Here is a 16,334-nt window from a genome sequence, read left to right as displayed (position 1 = left end):
ACTCTTTGCATGCTGATTGTTGGCTGTGCTTCCTAGATTCGGGCTTGGAAGAGAAATGCTTTTGAAGATGAGCTATGGAAAATAATGTGCAAGACTCCTATATGCAGATGTGAATGAAATCCTAGGGATTTTGTGGAAATTCTTGATCAAAGTGGCTAATTTAATAAAGCTTTTCTATGAGGGAGATTTGTTTTGTTATGTGTATAATAAAATGTGTTATGAATGTGCTTAGGACTTAGTTTAATGAAAATTATTACTGCAGTATTTGTCTGTGCACTAAATAACATTTAGAAGATGACTAACATGAAAGTAAGATCCCCTCTGTATATATATATACTGTTCAAAGAGTTTTCCTGTTTTAATGTGCTCTGTGCTTCTCCTCCCCACCCAGTCCTATGAAGATCTTGTTCAGAGGCTGGAGCCAGTAATTATGGAACTGGAAAGGCAGGAAAATGTGCTTGTCATTTGTCACCAAGCTGTCATGCGCTGTCTGCTCGCATATTTCCTTGACAAGCCCGCAGGTAAGTCTTCCTTGATACATCACAAACAGGCTGTTTTTTTGAAAATTTACTGCTTAAGGTTCCACACAGTAAATTCTAACAATTTGCTGTATCATCAGAAGCTGGTTTTGCTAGGCAAGTACCCAAGTGTATTTTTTGGTATTTGACCCCCACATGAAACCTGGTAGTTGATGTTATCGAGCTGCTCCTCGCCTGAAATACTGTGATAGTTGTTTTTTGCTCTGATTAGCATCTCTGTTGCATGCTAGGAAAGGGGACATCCTGTTAGGTAAAAAGTCCTTCAAGTAATTGACCTGAAACATAACAGAAAAGTCAGTTGTGACCTGTATTTCATGTGTAATTTGTGGTTTGATTTCTCAGAACAACTGCCCTACCTGAAGTGCCCACTGCATACCGTCCTAAAGCTAACCCCCGTGGCTTATGGTAAGTGCAATTATGTATATTTATTGTATAAGTCTGGCTATACTGTGTCTGTCATCAGGAAAGGTGGTGGAGTGTTTAAAACACACTTCATGTTGCTTTAAAATAGTCAGGTTTGACATTGCATGTATGCCTGCAGGGCTTTGCTGGAATAAATGAATCCTCTGGATTATCCTTGCTTTGCCTTGTGCCAGGAAGCACATATGTGTTGCTGAAGGCCTGAAACCACAGTGGCTGTAACTGCTGGAGGGGACAGTTTTGTGCCCAGTTCATACTCTATTTCACTAATTCTTCTGGCAAACCCATGCATTTACACGTCTGCTACAGCAAGATCTGATGTTTTATTGCTGTATTGGAGGGTATTGCTTTTCAGAAGAGAGGCAAATTTGCATTTGTGTTGGTTTTTCATCTTGCCAGATGTGTTCCCTTAGCCTTAAATAACTTTGTTCTCTTTTCCTGAACTATTTTTTTTCCACAGACTATGAGAGTACCCCATGAGCTCACCTTGTTTGTTGATGCTGACATTTGTTTGTCAGCAGCCGTTCCTGGTGCTTGGCTCAGGGGCTTTCCCGGGGCTCTGTGGGCAGTGTGGGGTGAGGGTTACTGTGTGCCCTGCTTGGGCTTTAGGCCGATTGCTGATGAAGTTTTGTGTGTGTTCCCTCCTCAGCTTAGTGTGAGCCTTCCTTTCAGTTATGGCTGGGTCGTATCTGCTGATATCCCACTGCAGGAGATATCTCTGGCAGAGAATTATCTGCACACTTATTAGGAAAAATGTGTTGCCCAAAAATGCTGGTTCAGTCATTAATTGGAAGCTGTCTTTGATTATCAGCTCTAAAAAATAGCGGTACAGATCAGTGCTTTGTTTTTTGTTAAGTTTCAGATGAAGTTGAAACAAAGCATGTTACGAAACAAAGTAGCTGCTACACTGGGAAATCTGTGTGAGGAGATTTTTGTCATTTGGTTGCAGTTTCGTCTTACAGGAACGACAGCCTGTGCTGTGGTGACATCTGGTGTTCCCAGCCTTCCATGACAAGCTGGGGTCTTGAAAATAAAGATTAACTGCAGTTAAAACTTGGGCTTTTTAAAACTGAGTTCTTCTGACCTGCTAGAGTCTGCCTGTTTTCCACAGCAAGGCTTTGTTTTGGGGTTCTCTTTGGTTTTTTGGGGGTTCTCTGGTGGATTTTTTTGTTGTTGTTGCTGTTTTTCTTTCTTCTTTGTGGGGGGAGGGAAGTTGGGTGACCGTTCATGAATTTTAAGAGGGTGTGGATGTTTGAGTGTTTGCTCACGCACTAGGAGAGGAAGGAAACAAAGTGGTACAAAACACTGTCCTTGCCCTTCTGACTAGAGGGAAAGAAATGTCATCGTCCTTTTTTAAGGTGTTGGATATGTCTGTCTGATGAGCACATTTCAGCCAACCTACTTTTTGGAGTTCAGCCAGCTGAAAACACAAGGAGTGTGTAAATTATTTCTGCAGCACTGATGGATGGCACTGCTCCAAGCTGATGTGTTACTTGGCTCCAGCCAGGCAGGATGCAGGATCACACCTGGTGTGTTTGATACCTCCCAGCTAAGCCTGTTCTGGGGAAATGCCTCCCTGGGGCTTTGCTCTTCCTGGTGTTGGAGAGGAGCATCATTCCCACCTTAAGAGTCTGACCTGCAGTGGAGGAACATCTGGTACAGCCTGACAGCTGGATCAGGGTGGATGAGACCTTTCTCAGCAGTACAGGCCAGTGGTGATCTGTGGAAAGGGAAATGCAGCTTGCTGTAGGTAGGAACTTGCTCATCAGCAATTAAAAATGAGCTGGGAGAATGCACGTGGTAATTGCTGTGGAGCAAGGCCTGTCCCTTTGGTTTATGTGTAAAGCTCTCCACGTGATGCTCTCTTTGGATCTTAAACTCAGCTTGTGGCAAGGACTGAGAGGGCTCTGAAGTGTCTGCTGTGTAACAGCCCTGGGGAATGGCCAGCAGCAGGGCTCACAGCTTGTCTTGGCTTGGTCTCAAGGGTCACAGTGCATCTGTGCACAGAAGGATGAGTAAGGATCCTGCTCCAGTGGGAGATGACGTGCTTTTCCTCCTTAAAATCTGTTTTATGGTTCACTATTTCTCCGACTTCCGGCCCTCCTGCAGTGTTTGCTCACAGTGTTCCTGACAAATGCCTTTAAAAGGACAGGCTTCCCAAAGGGAAGGCCAATACTGGCCTTACTAATTTATGATTATTTTTTTAATGTGCAATGGCTTTCTAAGGAAATCCCCTTTTTCTGTCGTGTAGCAATTCTATGGAGTGTGCTATGACTTAAGGGAATAAATGGAGAGAAAAATCTGGAAACCTGCTTGTGATAGAGGATGGACTCTGGCGTGTCAGAGGAAGTGACTGTTAATGATGTTCTGTAGAGTAGTGGGAGCTTACAAAAGTCATGTTTGTTTGAGATAAGCCAGGGTTTGGCAGTCAGAGATGGCTGGATGTGCTGTGGCCATGGTGCATAGAGTAATTATATCATTCTCTAAGTGGATCAGTTTATACTACCTGGGAGATAGTTGTTTCTTCTCACTGTTTTCATTTTTCTTGCCTCACTGGGGTTTTGAGTTTTTGAATGTAAAGCAGAAGTTTCTTTTCAGGAGTCAGCTTTGAAGTTCTGTTTAGCTTGGGGTTAAAACCATTTTGCACATACAGAGGAATGGGGATTGCTGACAACACTCTGTACCCTCTTGTAGTTGTTTTTATGTTTAAGAAATGAGACCAGCATTTATCTTCTTAGAATTTTACTGTAGTACAGAAGTCCAGTATGTTTAAAACACAAAGTTACAAATAAAAACTTTCTTACTGAACGTTTGTGTATGTTTAAAAAAAAAGATTTTTTTTTCAAAGAAAATAATGATAAAGCTAAGATGAGGAGATTTGATTATCAGATTGACAATAACATTCATCCAGGGGGAACGGATTAATTTCTGTAACTTTAGCTCTTGAGAATTCAGGAAATTCTGGTATAAATCAGAAGGGGAAAGTGATTAACCTTCACCATCTCAAAATTAGATTGCATCTTTATGATAACTTCACGTCCAAAGCAGATGTGTCTAAAAATGTGTTTTCTATCAACAGGATGTAAAGTAGAATCTATATTTCTGAATGTCGAAGCTGTAAACACACACAGAGATAAACCTGAGGTAAGAACATTTTTCAAATTGGAGAACTTGATGTAATGTATGGTCTGAGCTGATTTCCATTGTCCTCGTGGCTAGAATTGATTTGATAACTCAGCTGAGTGTATTTTATTTTACATATGAAGCTTTGCTACTGGTTTACTGTGAGGGGGAGCAAATTTTTTATTGACCAAAATTATCTTATATTTGAGTTCTAGCTGGAGTAGTTTATCATTGAGAAATGAGAATGAGAAGATGTGGTGTCAGGCTAAAAACTGTATGAAGTTCTGCCAGGCTTTGTCACTCAGCAGAAGTAGGTGTAGCCCGCAGTTGTGTTATGAGTGCCACGCCTGGTCTGGGGAGAGAAGTCATCAGCTTTTCATCACTGCTGTCACTGCGGTATGAAAAAGAGGAATTGATGATGTCACCTGTGTGTTAAGCCAAAGCTGGAGAGGAACACTAGCTCTCGGGAAACAGCAGGACAGCCGGGGGAAGGAAATTGAGCATGTTTGTGAAATGTAAGTGCAGAGAAGATGTCAGCCTACGGCAGCTCTGTGCCCTGCCTGCCTCAGGCTCTCTGTGCTCCTCAGTGTCCACCTCAGCTCAGGCTCATTCTGCTGCCTGTGCCAAGCTCTTCCTTTGCCCTAGCATCAGAGTTGTGTGAAATGTGTCATGGTTAAAGCTCTCTGGTTGCCTTGCAGATCCTCAGGCTCATCCAGCAGGCATGGCACTGATTCCGTGCTGAGGTTAGGAGCAGTGCCCGCTGGTGAACTGGAAGTCAGTTTGATAACATGAGGAAAAAGTGCTGTGTTTGGTGGCTTTCAGAGCAACAGTTTATGGTGAAGAGGAATATAGTGAGAAATGAGGTTTTATCTGTGTATTCAACAAGGCACGTGACATAAAGTGCCTTTTGTAACTGAGGGTCCACTTGTGTGCAGAATTCATGCCAGAATTCTTCTGCAGATAAGTTCTGTTTTAATGACCTGGGTATTCCAAGTTCTGAAAACCCTGACTTCTGGACATTTTCTCTTCGACTGCATTGCATTATTTCCTTCCTCCTCCTTTTCCTGCTTTGTCATTTTGTATCTTAGTTTGATTTATCATGTTAGGAAATCCAGTAGTATGTGTTTTCACAGTACCTAAAGCTGGAGAAGCATAGTGAAAATCCATGAGGGTATCTTAGGTTATTTGTGTTAAATAATGTAGATGAACATTTTTAGTTTGGCTGATCAAAATATCAGTGCTGAATTTACAGCTTGCTAAAAAAATTGTTGCTGAAAATGCCAGTCCTCTAACTGAAGGGGTTTATCTCAAGGGAAAAAGCTCTGCCTGAATCACCAAGCGACTCTCCACATGTCTAGCAAGTGATGTGGCCATGCTGGCACTGCTGTGGGGTGGCTCTGTTCAGGTGCACGTTGAGGATTAGGAAGACACTTCCATTGCAGTGGGCTCAAAGACACAAGACTGATTTGAGCACAAATGAATTGAGTGAATGAATTTTATAAGAAGAAAAAAAAGGAGTAGTGGTATTTTCCTAAAACCCCCTCAACTTCTCTTCTCCCTCTGCCCCAAAGGAAACGTAGCCTGGTGAATATGGATGATGTTACACTGTTCAGGTAGTGGGTCTGAATGAAGGACTTAAGGTGGTCCTGTCTGTGTTTAATTGCTGCTCAGAGCAATTAAAAACAAAATTTCAAAAGCTTTCATTTAAATCACCTATGAAAACGTTAATTCCTTCTGTAAAAGTAACTTTTCAAGTAGTATATTGAAGTCAGAGCATTTAATTACATACAGTGTCACATAACAGCATTGTTGAACAATGAAGTTATTGGATTGAGAATTGCCCAGTGTCTGTTCTGTGACCCAGCAGTCACTTGGAGTCTGTGCTCCAGAACAGTGCCCTCCTTTTGGCTCAGCTGAAAACATCTATTTTCACGTGGCAGAAATGCAGGCAGAGCTCTGGGGTGTTTGTTGGTGGAATGTGTGAACCTCAGAGTACCGTGGGGACTGGTCTGGAGCAGACTGAAGCCTTGTGTTTGTCAGCATTGTAGTGGCTGAAGTTCTGACCTTTTCCAGTGAAGGACTCTATAGTCTTTTACAGAAAATAATTCAGGGGAGTTGCTTTAGCTGTTGTTTTCTGGCCCAAAGAAGGGACCCACCAAGTGCTGGGGTGAAATGTCTGCTTTAGACATCTGCCTTAGTCGGTGAATGACAGAGAGGGGATTACTCACACCAGATCTCTTCTTTTATTTTGTTGAGGGGACCTGAGGGAGGGAGATGTTAGTGCAAGGTGAGCTGGCTTACCACAGTGTGGAACAAGCAGGACTAATGAAACCCATCAGTGTGAAGTTTGAAGAATTGGCAATGATTTGGCCTAAAATGGATCTTTTAAGGAACGTCAGAGCAGTTTATCATGGTTTCCTCTCTTGGTAGAAGGGACAATACCAATTGCACAGGCTTTGGGACTCGCAGGAGGTGGTGCCATAGCAGATGTGATTCCTGTTTGGCTGCACTGGGGTCTTGGTTTCATTTGGTTTTAAATAGTTGAGTGCTGCACTGAGTGTCATTGTTTTTCTGCGACCTCTGCAAAAGGAGGTGAGATCTAGTTGGTGTGATCAGCCTTGAATGGTTAAGGTGTCTGAGAACATATATTTTGTTAGAGGTGTTACATTGTCTATAACACAAACACGTGTTAAAGCTTCCTCTTGGCACAGAAGCACGTGGCATATTCAGTGAAACACTGAAAGCTTCTCAGTGAGAAAATGTGTATGTGCTGCAGCATGTGATAAGGTGGATTCCTACCTGGGCCTGTAAAAGACTTCCTCCTAAATGTGACTTGACCTTTGGGTAGTGCTGTCAGCAAGGGAGCTGTATTTAATTGCCCCTAGGAGGACTGTGGAAATTTCAAAAGCTTTAAAGCTTTTTTTTTTTTTTTGTTACTGTAAATACATTTTTGTGCTGTCTCATTCTGGGACAGCGACCGGCTCTCAGTCTGCTGCGTTCTTGGGGTGTGGGGGGCTGAAACCATCTCTGCTTCTCAATCAACCCAGCTGTGTACTTGTGAAGGGACCTGATTGGTGGTTTCTGTTGGTCTTACTGCTGCATGATAAATATTCTCTGTATTTTTATTATTATACAGAATGTAGACATTTCCAGACGTACCGAGGACGCTCTTGTAACAGTCCCTGCTCATCAGTGAATCCTGTGTCCTGACCAACTGTCCAACTTGGGTGCTGTTTTCATCCTGCTACTTCAAAATAAATTGAAAAACTAATCATTCCAATCACTTTGAAATAAAAAAAAAAAAATAGCCACACCCAAACCAAACTCATAACTCAAACCAAATGTTTGTACAGCACATGACTTGAAAACAATCATCAAATCACAATAAAACTGTTGCACTGGCTAATTTATTGTGGATGAGTTATCAGACCTTGATCGGCTCTCACTGGAATGCTGGTTTTGTAAATTGCTGTAATTTAAATATCCTGCAGCATTAAGCTTTATTGTAATAGCCAGCAATCATTTAGTGTTAGCTGCAGTGTATTTATGAAAGCCATGAAACACAACATCCTGTGTGAGATAAGAAGGTCAGAATTTGTTTTGCCCAGCAGAGCACCAGTATTATCTGTTTCAGGGCCCTTGGGAGTGATTGGACTGCCATGTAGTGTAAAATAACAACCCATAATTACTGTAAATCCCTAATCCCACTGATCCACAGCACTGGTGCTCTACATGTGCTAATTAAGGATGTGCTGTTACAGCAGGGTAGCAAGTTTTCACTTAGTTCCAGGACAATTATTCAAAGAACAGGAATGTGGATAAATGTTTTTAATATACAGCTTTTGTTAACAGCTGTTCTGCATTAACCAGGCTCTAGGGTTTGCCTAGAGAAGGGATTTTCAATTCCCTCTTTTGCTGTTTGTGTGGATGTGGGTGATGGAGCATGTGCAGCTCTGCCCCAGCTGCCGTGCACCCAGATTTTATGAGGGCTCCAATAAGCAGTGCTGACCATTCCAGAGCAGGGAAGCAGAGTCAGCCTGAGCATTTTGTAGCTGGGTAGTGGCTCCAGCAGACACAGATCTCAAACCAGGGCACGAATCCCAAACTGTATGAGAGGAAAGCCTCTTGCAGGAGGGAGGAGACTCCAGGCTATGGCAGATGTGGTGCCTCGGTGCCTGTGCCGTGGTGTTCCATGGGCACAAGGCTGTGGGAAGTGCCTGTGCCATGGAGCAGGCAGCAGTGAGGCAGGGAAAGGCAGAAAAACACTGAGCCTCAGAACTGTTTTCTGAGGGGGTCTTTAAGCAGTGACAGTAAGCAGGATTGTATGTTGTGGAAAGTTTTGAGCTGTTAGGTTTCTCAGGTGGTATGTTTTTTCCAAACCAGGATTTTGGGGGAAAAAAAAAAAAGCTACATATCTGCAGTTCTAAAATGGTACTGAAGTCTTCAGAAGTTTGTAACAATTGGGAATGTTTGCCATAACCAGACAGCCTTCTGGCCAGAGAGCCTCCTGCTGTGGTGCTTGGTGTTCACTTAAACCACTGCCTCTGAACTGAAACTGGGAGAACCTGGATCATTTTCCTGTTGCTGTCGTGACTGTGATGTAGGAATGGTTGGTCACTTCTCCATGTGGAATTGCTCCAGGGTCTGGGCATGAGCTTTGCTGTGAAAGGTGGCCCAGAGGAGCACCTGAGCCTGCTGTACCCCCTGCACACAGCAATGGGCCTGGTTGCTCCTAGCTGACAGCTGGGGTGACATTCCAGAGGGATCACGGGGATGCTGGCCATAGCCAGATCCTGAGGAGCCACATGGAGCCAGCTTGGACTGCTGTCACCTCCACGGGCCACAGCTAAGGAAAAACCATCCAAATGAACTTAAATGCATTGCATTTCTTATGGAGCCAAAATCCGTGCAGGCATCTGCTGTGGAAAAACTGAGTTTTGCTGCTTGAAAAAGGATAGCTTGGGCTATCAGAGAAAATTGATGGGGAGGATGACAGGAGCAGGAGCTTGGCCAGTGAGGAAAGCAAAGTTGGCCTAGTCTGTGGCTGGTGGAGGTGGCAGAAAGAAGGGAAAAGCAGGAGCACCCAGGACCCTCCATTCCTGCCAGCTGCTGCCAGCCAGATTTCCTGGGGCTGAGTCTGCATGTTGTGCTCTGCTGAGCACAGCACTCACTGTGCTGATGTGTGCCACAGAGTGAAGTAGATATTTTGAAGCAGAATGCTCTAAGGGGTCTTCTCTTACAGCAGGATGGCTTAAGAGCCCTTGCTCTGCCAGTAAAAGGAAGGCCTGCTGCTGGATGGGAGGCTTGCTGAGGGGAAGCTGGCTGATAGAGTGCTGGATGTTTATATTGTGCTCTTCATTTCTCTGTTGATGCCTGTGCTGGCTCTTGTCTCCAGAGGTTCCTCCTTTTGCCTGTGGGAGCTTTTCTGCCAGATCTTCCTGTTCTGCTGTGAGGATCTCATTGTAGCTGAGTCAAAGCAAAACTGAAAACACGGCCTGTCCTGTTGGACACCCACTGCACTTTGCTGGGCAATGTCCAGAGGCCAGGGCATCATGAGAACAGCAGCAGTAGTGTAGGAGGGTATTTGAGTTAATCTGTGTACTCTGAGTCTTTCAAAGGGTAAGATGGGCTCTTGTGCAAGGCAGGGTCACACTGCTCCTGCCTTGGGGAGCAGGTCCTGGAAGCAGCAAGCTCCTGCTGGGGCTGGCCAGGGAAGGGGGTGTATGGCTGGGTAGAAGCAGTATTTGGGATGGTGTGTGGTTTTTATTCCTCCTCCTGTGTTTCCTGGGCTCTCCAGACTGTGTTGCTGCTGGTGAGGGGCTGTTCCCAGCACGGTCATTTGTCCAGGTGTGCTTTGGTGCCAGGCAGTTGCAGGAACACCTTCTGGCCCCAACACAAGGCTGAAACCTCTGTCCTCTTCCTAAGCAGCAGCACTGTCCTTGTTGCATGGCTTTTCCCTCACAGTGCCCATGGCTGTTCTGAAAGTGGGATCCCAGTTGCCATCATCTCATCTAATGGGATTCCTGTGAGTAGGAATCCACTTACAGTTAATGAGGATATTGGTCCCTTTCTAAGCCCCTGCTCATCTGCTCTCACTGCTGGCTGTTGTTTGTTTAATAAGCCCTTGGGGGTGTTTATCAGGGTTTATCCCAGTTTTCTTACTTCAGTGTGACAGTTCAGCACACTTTGCTTCCACAGCCTGTTTGTTTACTCAAATTCAAGCTTTTTTTGCTTTCAGCTTTCTTGCCTGCTTATCAATATTCCCTTTGGGTCTGTCTTAGCTGTTAGAATGCTGCTTTTATCCAATACCTCTCATTCACTGAAATAAGTTGTATCTTCTGCCTTGCCTTAATCACCTCATTTCCTTTTAGCTTCATGTTTGAGCTGTCTAGCTCTTGCTGCTTGAGGACTAATTTCCAGTACCTCTGGATTCCTGCATTTTGATGCTCCATTTCATGCTCCACTTAATTTTCTTTGAATCAACATCAGATGTTCAGCTTAAAAGATTTCAGCCAGTATTCTGGGAGTGCCTGTGGAGCCCTCTCTGCAGTCCCAGGGAAATTCTGGGTATGTTGCATCAGTTGCTAAGAAAAACACAAACACACCAAATGCCAGCACGTTCTGTTGGTTTGTTGGTGTTTTTTCCCCTATAACCATGCAGAGTATGACTTGTTTTGCTAACTCCTCGTGTTGTTAGCAGATACTGGTGCTTTCTGATGCTTTCCCCTTGCTGCAGGAGAGATGCTTCTTGTAGAAGCTTCTTTCTGAAATAGGATTGTTGCTTTGCTTTCCTTCAAGGAGATGTGAGGATGGGTCAGGCTGTGTGCTGGTGGGTGCAGAGATTTCCAGTACTTGGACAACTCTGTCCAGCAGCATTTGCTGTGTGTGTGTTCCCAGAAACCTTGGTGTGGTATTCGTGGTGGAAGGTGGGGATTTACCCAAGGCCTCGAAGGCTGATGACAGAGGAAAGGGCTGATGTGGATGTGGCAGAACTGGTAAGGGCAGAGCAGTGTTGGCAGAATTCAACCTCCAAAGAGAATCTGGTGCTGCTTGTTTATAGCCTGCTTTCATAAGACATGGGTGAAAATCTAGAAGCTGGGATTGAATTGCTTCTTGAGTGGATGAGTTTTGACTGATGGAGTTGTGTGTCTGCATGTGCTGGGAGGGCCCCTTGCTGTGTGCTCGTGGGGCTCTCCTTTCCCCAGAGCTTGTCTGGAGAGGCTTGTTTTAAATGTAAACTCTAATAAATGTGGTTATAAAACCACCGGAGCATTCCCTGATGTCAGTGTGACATCTGCCACATGCCATGTGTATCCCAAAGTGCATTTAAACTTTATGTTACCAGCTCTTCAGGGAACATTTGATGTTACCAGCTCTTCAGGGAGTTATTCAGAGTTGTTCCAGTGGTTTGGCTGCTCACAGATAGGATCAGGATTGGCTTTATGGTTGTTGATGTTAAGGAATTATTTCCTGGAGTGTGCTTGGAACAAGGAGAGGAGGGCTTCCCTCCCTCAAGATTTTATTGATTCCTGTGTGGTTTATGGCCTTTGCAGGATTCTGTTTTTAACTTGCACTACATGCATAAAGACTGGGAAGACAGAGGGTTAGAAAAATGTGGTTAAAACAGTGATTAAAGGAAAAAAGGTTTCAAAAGCTGTAACAGTGAGACCTGCATATGTGTACAGGGACCAATTGTCCTGCCAGATCTGTATGATACAAGTCTGAGGGATGCATTTCACCGGCAGCAGAGATCCTGCTTTTGAGTGTCTGAGGGGCTCTGTGAAGCTCCTGGCACTGGGACGAGGTCCAAGCCTGGTTCTGACTCCTGCTCAGGCGCCGGGGCCTTTCCTTGTGTTTAACAGAGCATTTTGAGGGAACAAGCCTTCCAGCTTGCTCACCTCTGTGTCGTGTAACAGCTGCATGCTGCCTGTCACACCTTTAACATTTCATTTTTTTTTTTGTCTTTAAATTTGCAGAATGTAGGTGTGAATAGGTCGAGAGAAGAAGCTCTGAGGACAGTCCCCACCCACCTATAGCTGCAGCTCCCGGGGCAGCAGCCCTTCCTCCAGCAGCTCAGGGCCCCGCGGTGTCGGAGCAGGGCGGGACGGACGCGCCTCCCCTTCCCTTCCAGACATTTCGAATGTGATTCTGCTCCTTTGGACAAAACCTGTGCTCAAAAGGTACCAGTGAAAAGATTGTGGGAGCAGAGCAGAGTTGGGTTTAGATTTTTCTTATGTAAATTTGTGCAGTTTCAGTGGGTTTTTACTGTTCGTCTGTGGATAATGCAAGGTGGTTAATTGCCCGTGTTGATTTCACTGTCAGATTTTAACTAGAGTTTATTTTCTTTTTGTAAGTGTTTTTTCTAAGAGTTCTCTTGTTTCTACTGTGAATGATTGCCTAGAATTACATGGAGTTTTTTTGATGGCGTATTTAACATGGGCAAAATTCTACATTTTGAGCACTGGAGGCTTCATGTTGCAAAGCTGCTTTACATGGGGAAGCCCATCAGCTCTGATAAATTGTCCTGTGTTTTAAATTGAACTTGGCTTTGCCAACCACAACTTAAAACTTTCCTGAAATTCATAAGGGAGACGTTCCCTTTGGAAAATCAAGGCATTAAAGCTGGATTTTGACACTTGGCAGAGACCAGGTGTATTTTGGAGGGCAGTGGGGGGCATGAGTGTGAGTGACAGGAGGGGAATGAATGGAGAGAGACGTGTCCTTTGTGCTGCAGTTATGGGAGGGGATGAGCAGCTTTTCTGAGTCTGGAAGGGAGGGGGAAAGGATTCAGTCTGTCAAGGGCTGGAAAAGCTGCTTGTCTTGTTAGTGTTGTCTTTATATTTTTAAAGAATTTTTGGAATGAATTTCAACATAAAAGTATATGTTTCTCTTTTATAGCCACATTTAAAACGTACATCAGGAAACAGTACAGAAAGGTTAGGTGAGTTTAACCATTCTAACAGCTCATGCAACAAAAACACCAGGTAAATTCTGAAATAATTTTAGCAAGGCACACCTGCCTTGGAGTTTTTGTATTGTTTTTAAGCACCTTCCATCATCCCAGTTCTTTGTTGCTCTTTTATGACTAGTGAAACTCCAGTGCTAAAAATGGAATTTTCTGTGTCTGTCAAGGTCACAACCTTTTAACTGTACTAAATCAAAGTGTATTTTGTATGTGTGTTACCAGACAACTGAAGTGAGCTGCCAGCACTGCTGCTGGCTCCAGCTCTGCAGTGAGGAGAATTATTCTTTGGTAGTTGAACTGTGTTTTTTCTAAGGGTTCTCTCCAATTAATTGAGCTTTTACCATGTGAGTTGGTGGGGTTGTTTTGTTGTTTTGGCTTTTTTTCTTTCCTGAATTCCTGTGTGAAATACCAGGCCCTGGTAACATAGTTTTGCAGGCAAGGGCTAAATTGTCTTTTGTTTGTGCAGGGTCTGTAAAATAATGTGCTGCTGTTGTGATTACTTTTTTTTTTTTTTTAAATAAGCTAAATTCAGCAATATATTCAGCTCTGGAAGTAAGCCATAGTGCATTACTGGGTTCTGTTTCAGAGGAGGAATGTGTAGGGTGCAGAATGCCCAGGAACACTTGCTTCAAGCGCTGCTGTCTAAAGCTTTGTGTGTGTGTGTTATGGTAATGCCATTTCAGACCTTTATTAATTCAGCTGTGCCCGTAGTTGTGGGGTGAGGAGAGAGCCTGCCTGGCATCGCTCAGAGGAGTGAATTCATTGATGTGTGGTTAACAAGGCCACCTTTGTGGCACAACTGAAGGAGCAATTTCCCCTCCCACGGTGGTGTGGGAAAGCTGGGCTGTGCCCCAGGCAGCCCTCGCTCCTCTGCCGGGACAGGAGGGGTGGTTAAGCAGTTTTTACACTGAGAATGTCAGGATTTATCTGTAAAAATCCCAGGAGGCTGCATTAGGAAAGCGGGATTTTACTGGCAGATGGTGAGCTCAGACCTGGCTGAAGAAGTGTGGGCAGAAATGTTTCCCCCAGTGAGAGCTGAGCCCAGGGTTGCTTCTCTTTGCTGGTGAGCACAGCTTGGAGTGTCTCCTCTCCCCCTTTGTTTTACCTCTCTGATCTGTCAGAGGTGCTGTAACATCCTCAAGGCTACATGTTCTATGTACAGTAGGTATTTTTATAGCCTGCTTTCAAATATACTGTGATGAGTGTTTTACTACAATGGGTGTTCAGTAATAAGAGTTGTATAGAAGTGTAAATAAACTATTGTGCTGATACTTGAAGAGGAAAAAAAAATGAAGTTGTTGGTTCTATGGTAGGAAGATACTCAGTGACTGCATCTGACCCTGGCTGGAGAGAGCAGGTGTGGATGATGAATGTAGATTTGAGCTGAATGTAGATCTGGAGTGATGGGTTCTACCAGCGTGTGACCCCCACTGCTGTTCTGGGAAGGCACAGTTAAGAACTGCAGTTAATTGTCACTTCTGTAAGTGTGTGTTCCCCACTCCTGACAGAACAATCACTGGCAGGGGAGGGGAAGACCCTTGTCCTGACCTTCTGTGTTTGTTCCATTTGACTGCCTCTGTTCTGTGTGTGCCTGGCTCAGATGCGGTCTCTCGACTGGGATTAAACTGTCCTTTCTTACGTTGGCCTTTGTTGTGATCTCTCAGACAAATGTAATCATTTGCCCTTTGATCCAAGTAATAAAGATCAAATGCTACAAGGTGCACTGACGTGTGTTTCTTTCCGTGTCCGTTTCCGGTGGCCGAAGTGCCAGGTGAGCGTCTCCGAGCCTCAGCAGGGTTCCACAGCTTCCACAAGCTGGGTTTAGGGAGCTTAGATGGAAATGTAAGGATTAGATTCATTCACCTTGTGGTTGCTGTACTGTGACAAATAACTATGATTTAAGTAGGAAGCTCAGTAATGGAGGAAGAAGTTGGAAGAACTGATTAACTGCATGCCAGGATTTGCACATGCTGGAGGAGAAAGGTAAGGCTTTATTAGCTTTACCTGGTCACTGGGATTAAGATCTGCTCCACCCTCTCAGCCTCCACTGTTCTTACATTGTCTTGAACATGCTGCTGGAGTTTTGAGAAAGGTGAAAACCAAGAGCCAAATGCTGCCTGTCAGTACAAGTCTGTGTGCAGAGGGGAGCTGGAGGGCATTACATTTGCAGGGGTGCTTATCCTTCAGGATGACAAGGACAAAATTAATGACTGCTTTGTGCTTTTAGAATTATGTACTCATATTTTCATTGTCTTGCTGATTGCAGCCCCCCAGGTGGTAACCACTTGTCTCTTCTCTGCTAGATGGGAGGAGTGTTTTGATTGTTTTTTAACTCCACTGTGTATTTCTCTTTGGGGAGCAGGTAACTTTTTTTTTTGTTTGTTTTAGAGCTTTTAAGCTGCTTTCTGAACAAAATCCTTTAAAAGCTGAAACTTCCTGTAGTATGAGGATGACCCAGAGCCCATGGGTGAGTGAACCCAGTTGGTGCTCACAGGTGGCCCTGGGCTGCAGCAGTTCTGCAGGGGAGGTGGAGGAGCTCCCCAGGCTCTGGAGCTTTGGTGCCTGTGCTGTAACACAGGTGACAGTGGAGCAGGGCCCTGGGCAGGGGCTGGGCAGGACAGAGCTGCTGTGGAGGAGGGAGGAGTAGCTGCTCTGCAGAGCAAAGGGATCTGTGCTCCTGTGTATTTGTGGAGTAGCTGCTCTGCAGGGCAAAGGGATCTGTGCTCCTGTGTGAGTGCAGCTGGGCACAGCTGTGGCAGCAGGAGATGCTCCTGGTACATCAGTCAGCTGGAAGAGTTGCTGTGTGAAGCCTCCTGAGCAGATCTGACACTTGTTACTCCAGAGAGCAAAGCAGGTGAGTAGAGGGAGCCAGTTCCCACAAGGAATATTTACTACTACTTATAATTGATAACAGCTTCTTTGTGTGCAGATACCCACTGCTGCTGGCACCCACTTTTGGAACTCCTTACCTAGAAATGCCTTTCTGCTCAGCTGCAAGGACAGCTGAGCAGACAAATGTAAACCAGATGTCACTCTGTAGGTTATGTGAAGGGGAAAAGGCAGGTTCCTGCTCTCCCTGCAGCACCTCCCAGGGCACTCTTGTTCCCTGGGACTGGGGTTGGTGAAACAGGCCAGCCCTGGCTGTTTGGAAATGTCAGCTGTGTTCTGTCCCTTCCAGCCTCAATCTGCTGCAGGCTCAGATGGCATCCGAGTCATGCTGGCATTACTTGAGTTACAACAACAAGCTAGAGCTGTTCTTCAGGAGCAGAACAAAGGCAGCAGTGTAG

General features: G+C 44.8%; 1 protein-coding gene across 5 annotated transcripts in view; it reads left to right on the top strand.

The window, feature by feature from the left end:
* The window catches only part of LOC119705935 (6-phosphofructo-2-kinase/fructose-2,6-bisphosphatase 4), a 51,075-nt gene extending 36,309 nt beyond the window's left edge, over nt 1–14,766 (top strand). For 2 of the 5 annotated variants that reach the window (XM_038148867.1, XM_038148864.1), the window contains exons 11-14: nt 392–521; nt 882–944; nt 4,039–4,103; nt 12,059–14,766. In XM_038148867.1, the coding sequence (XP_038004795.1) occupies nt 392–521; nt 882–944; nt 4,039–4,103; nt 12,059–12,118 (318 nt within the window). In that variant the 3' untranslated portion in view covers nt 12,119–14,766. Of the gene's footprint in view, nt 1–391; nt 522–881; nt 945–4,038; nt 4,104–4,519; nt 4,598–7,218; nt 7,489–12,058 lie in introns of those variants that run through there. The other 3 variants (XR_005258363.1, XM_038148866.1, XM_038148868.1) reach the window with 3 other exon arrangements.
* The last annotated feature ends 1,568 nt before the right edge of the window (nt 14,767–16,334 follow it).

Source organism: Motacilla alba, chromosome 12 (assembly GCF_015832195.1).
Source record: "Motacilla alba alba isolate MOTALB_02 chromosome 12, Motacilla_alba_V1.0_pri, whole genome shotgun sequence".
Lineage (NCBI taxonomy): Eukaryota > Metazoa > Chordata > Aves > Passeriformes > Motacillidae > Motacilla > Motacilla alba.
This window is presented reverse-complemented; position numbering and strand designations above follow the sequence as displayed.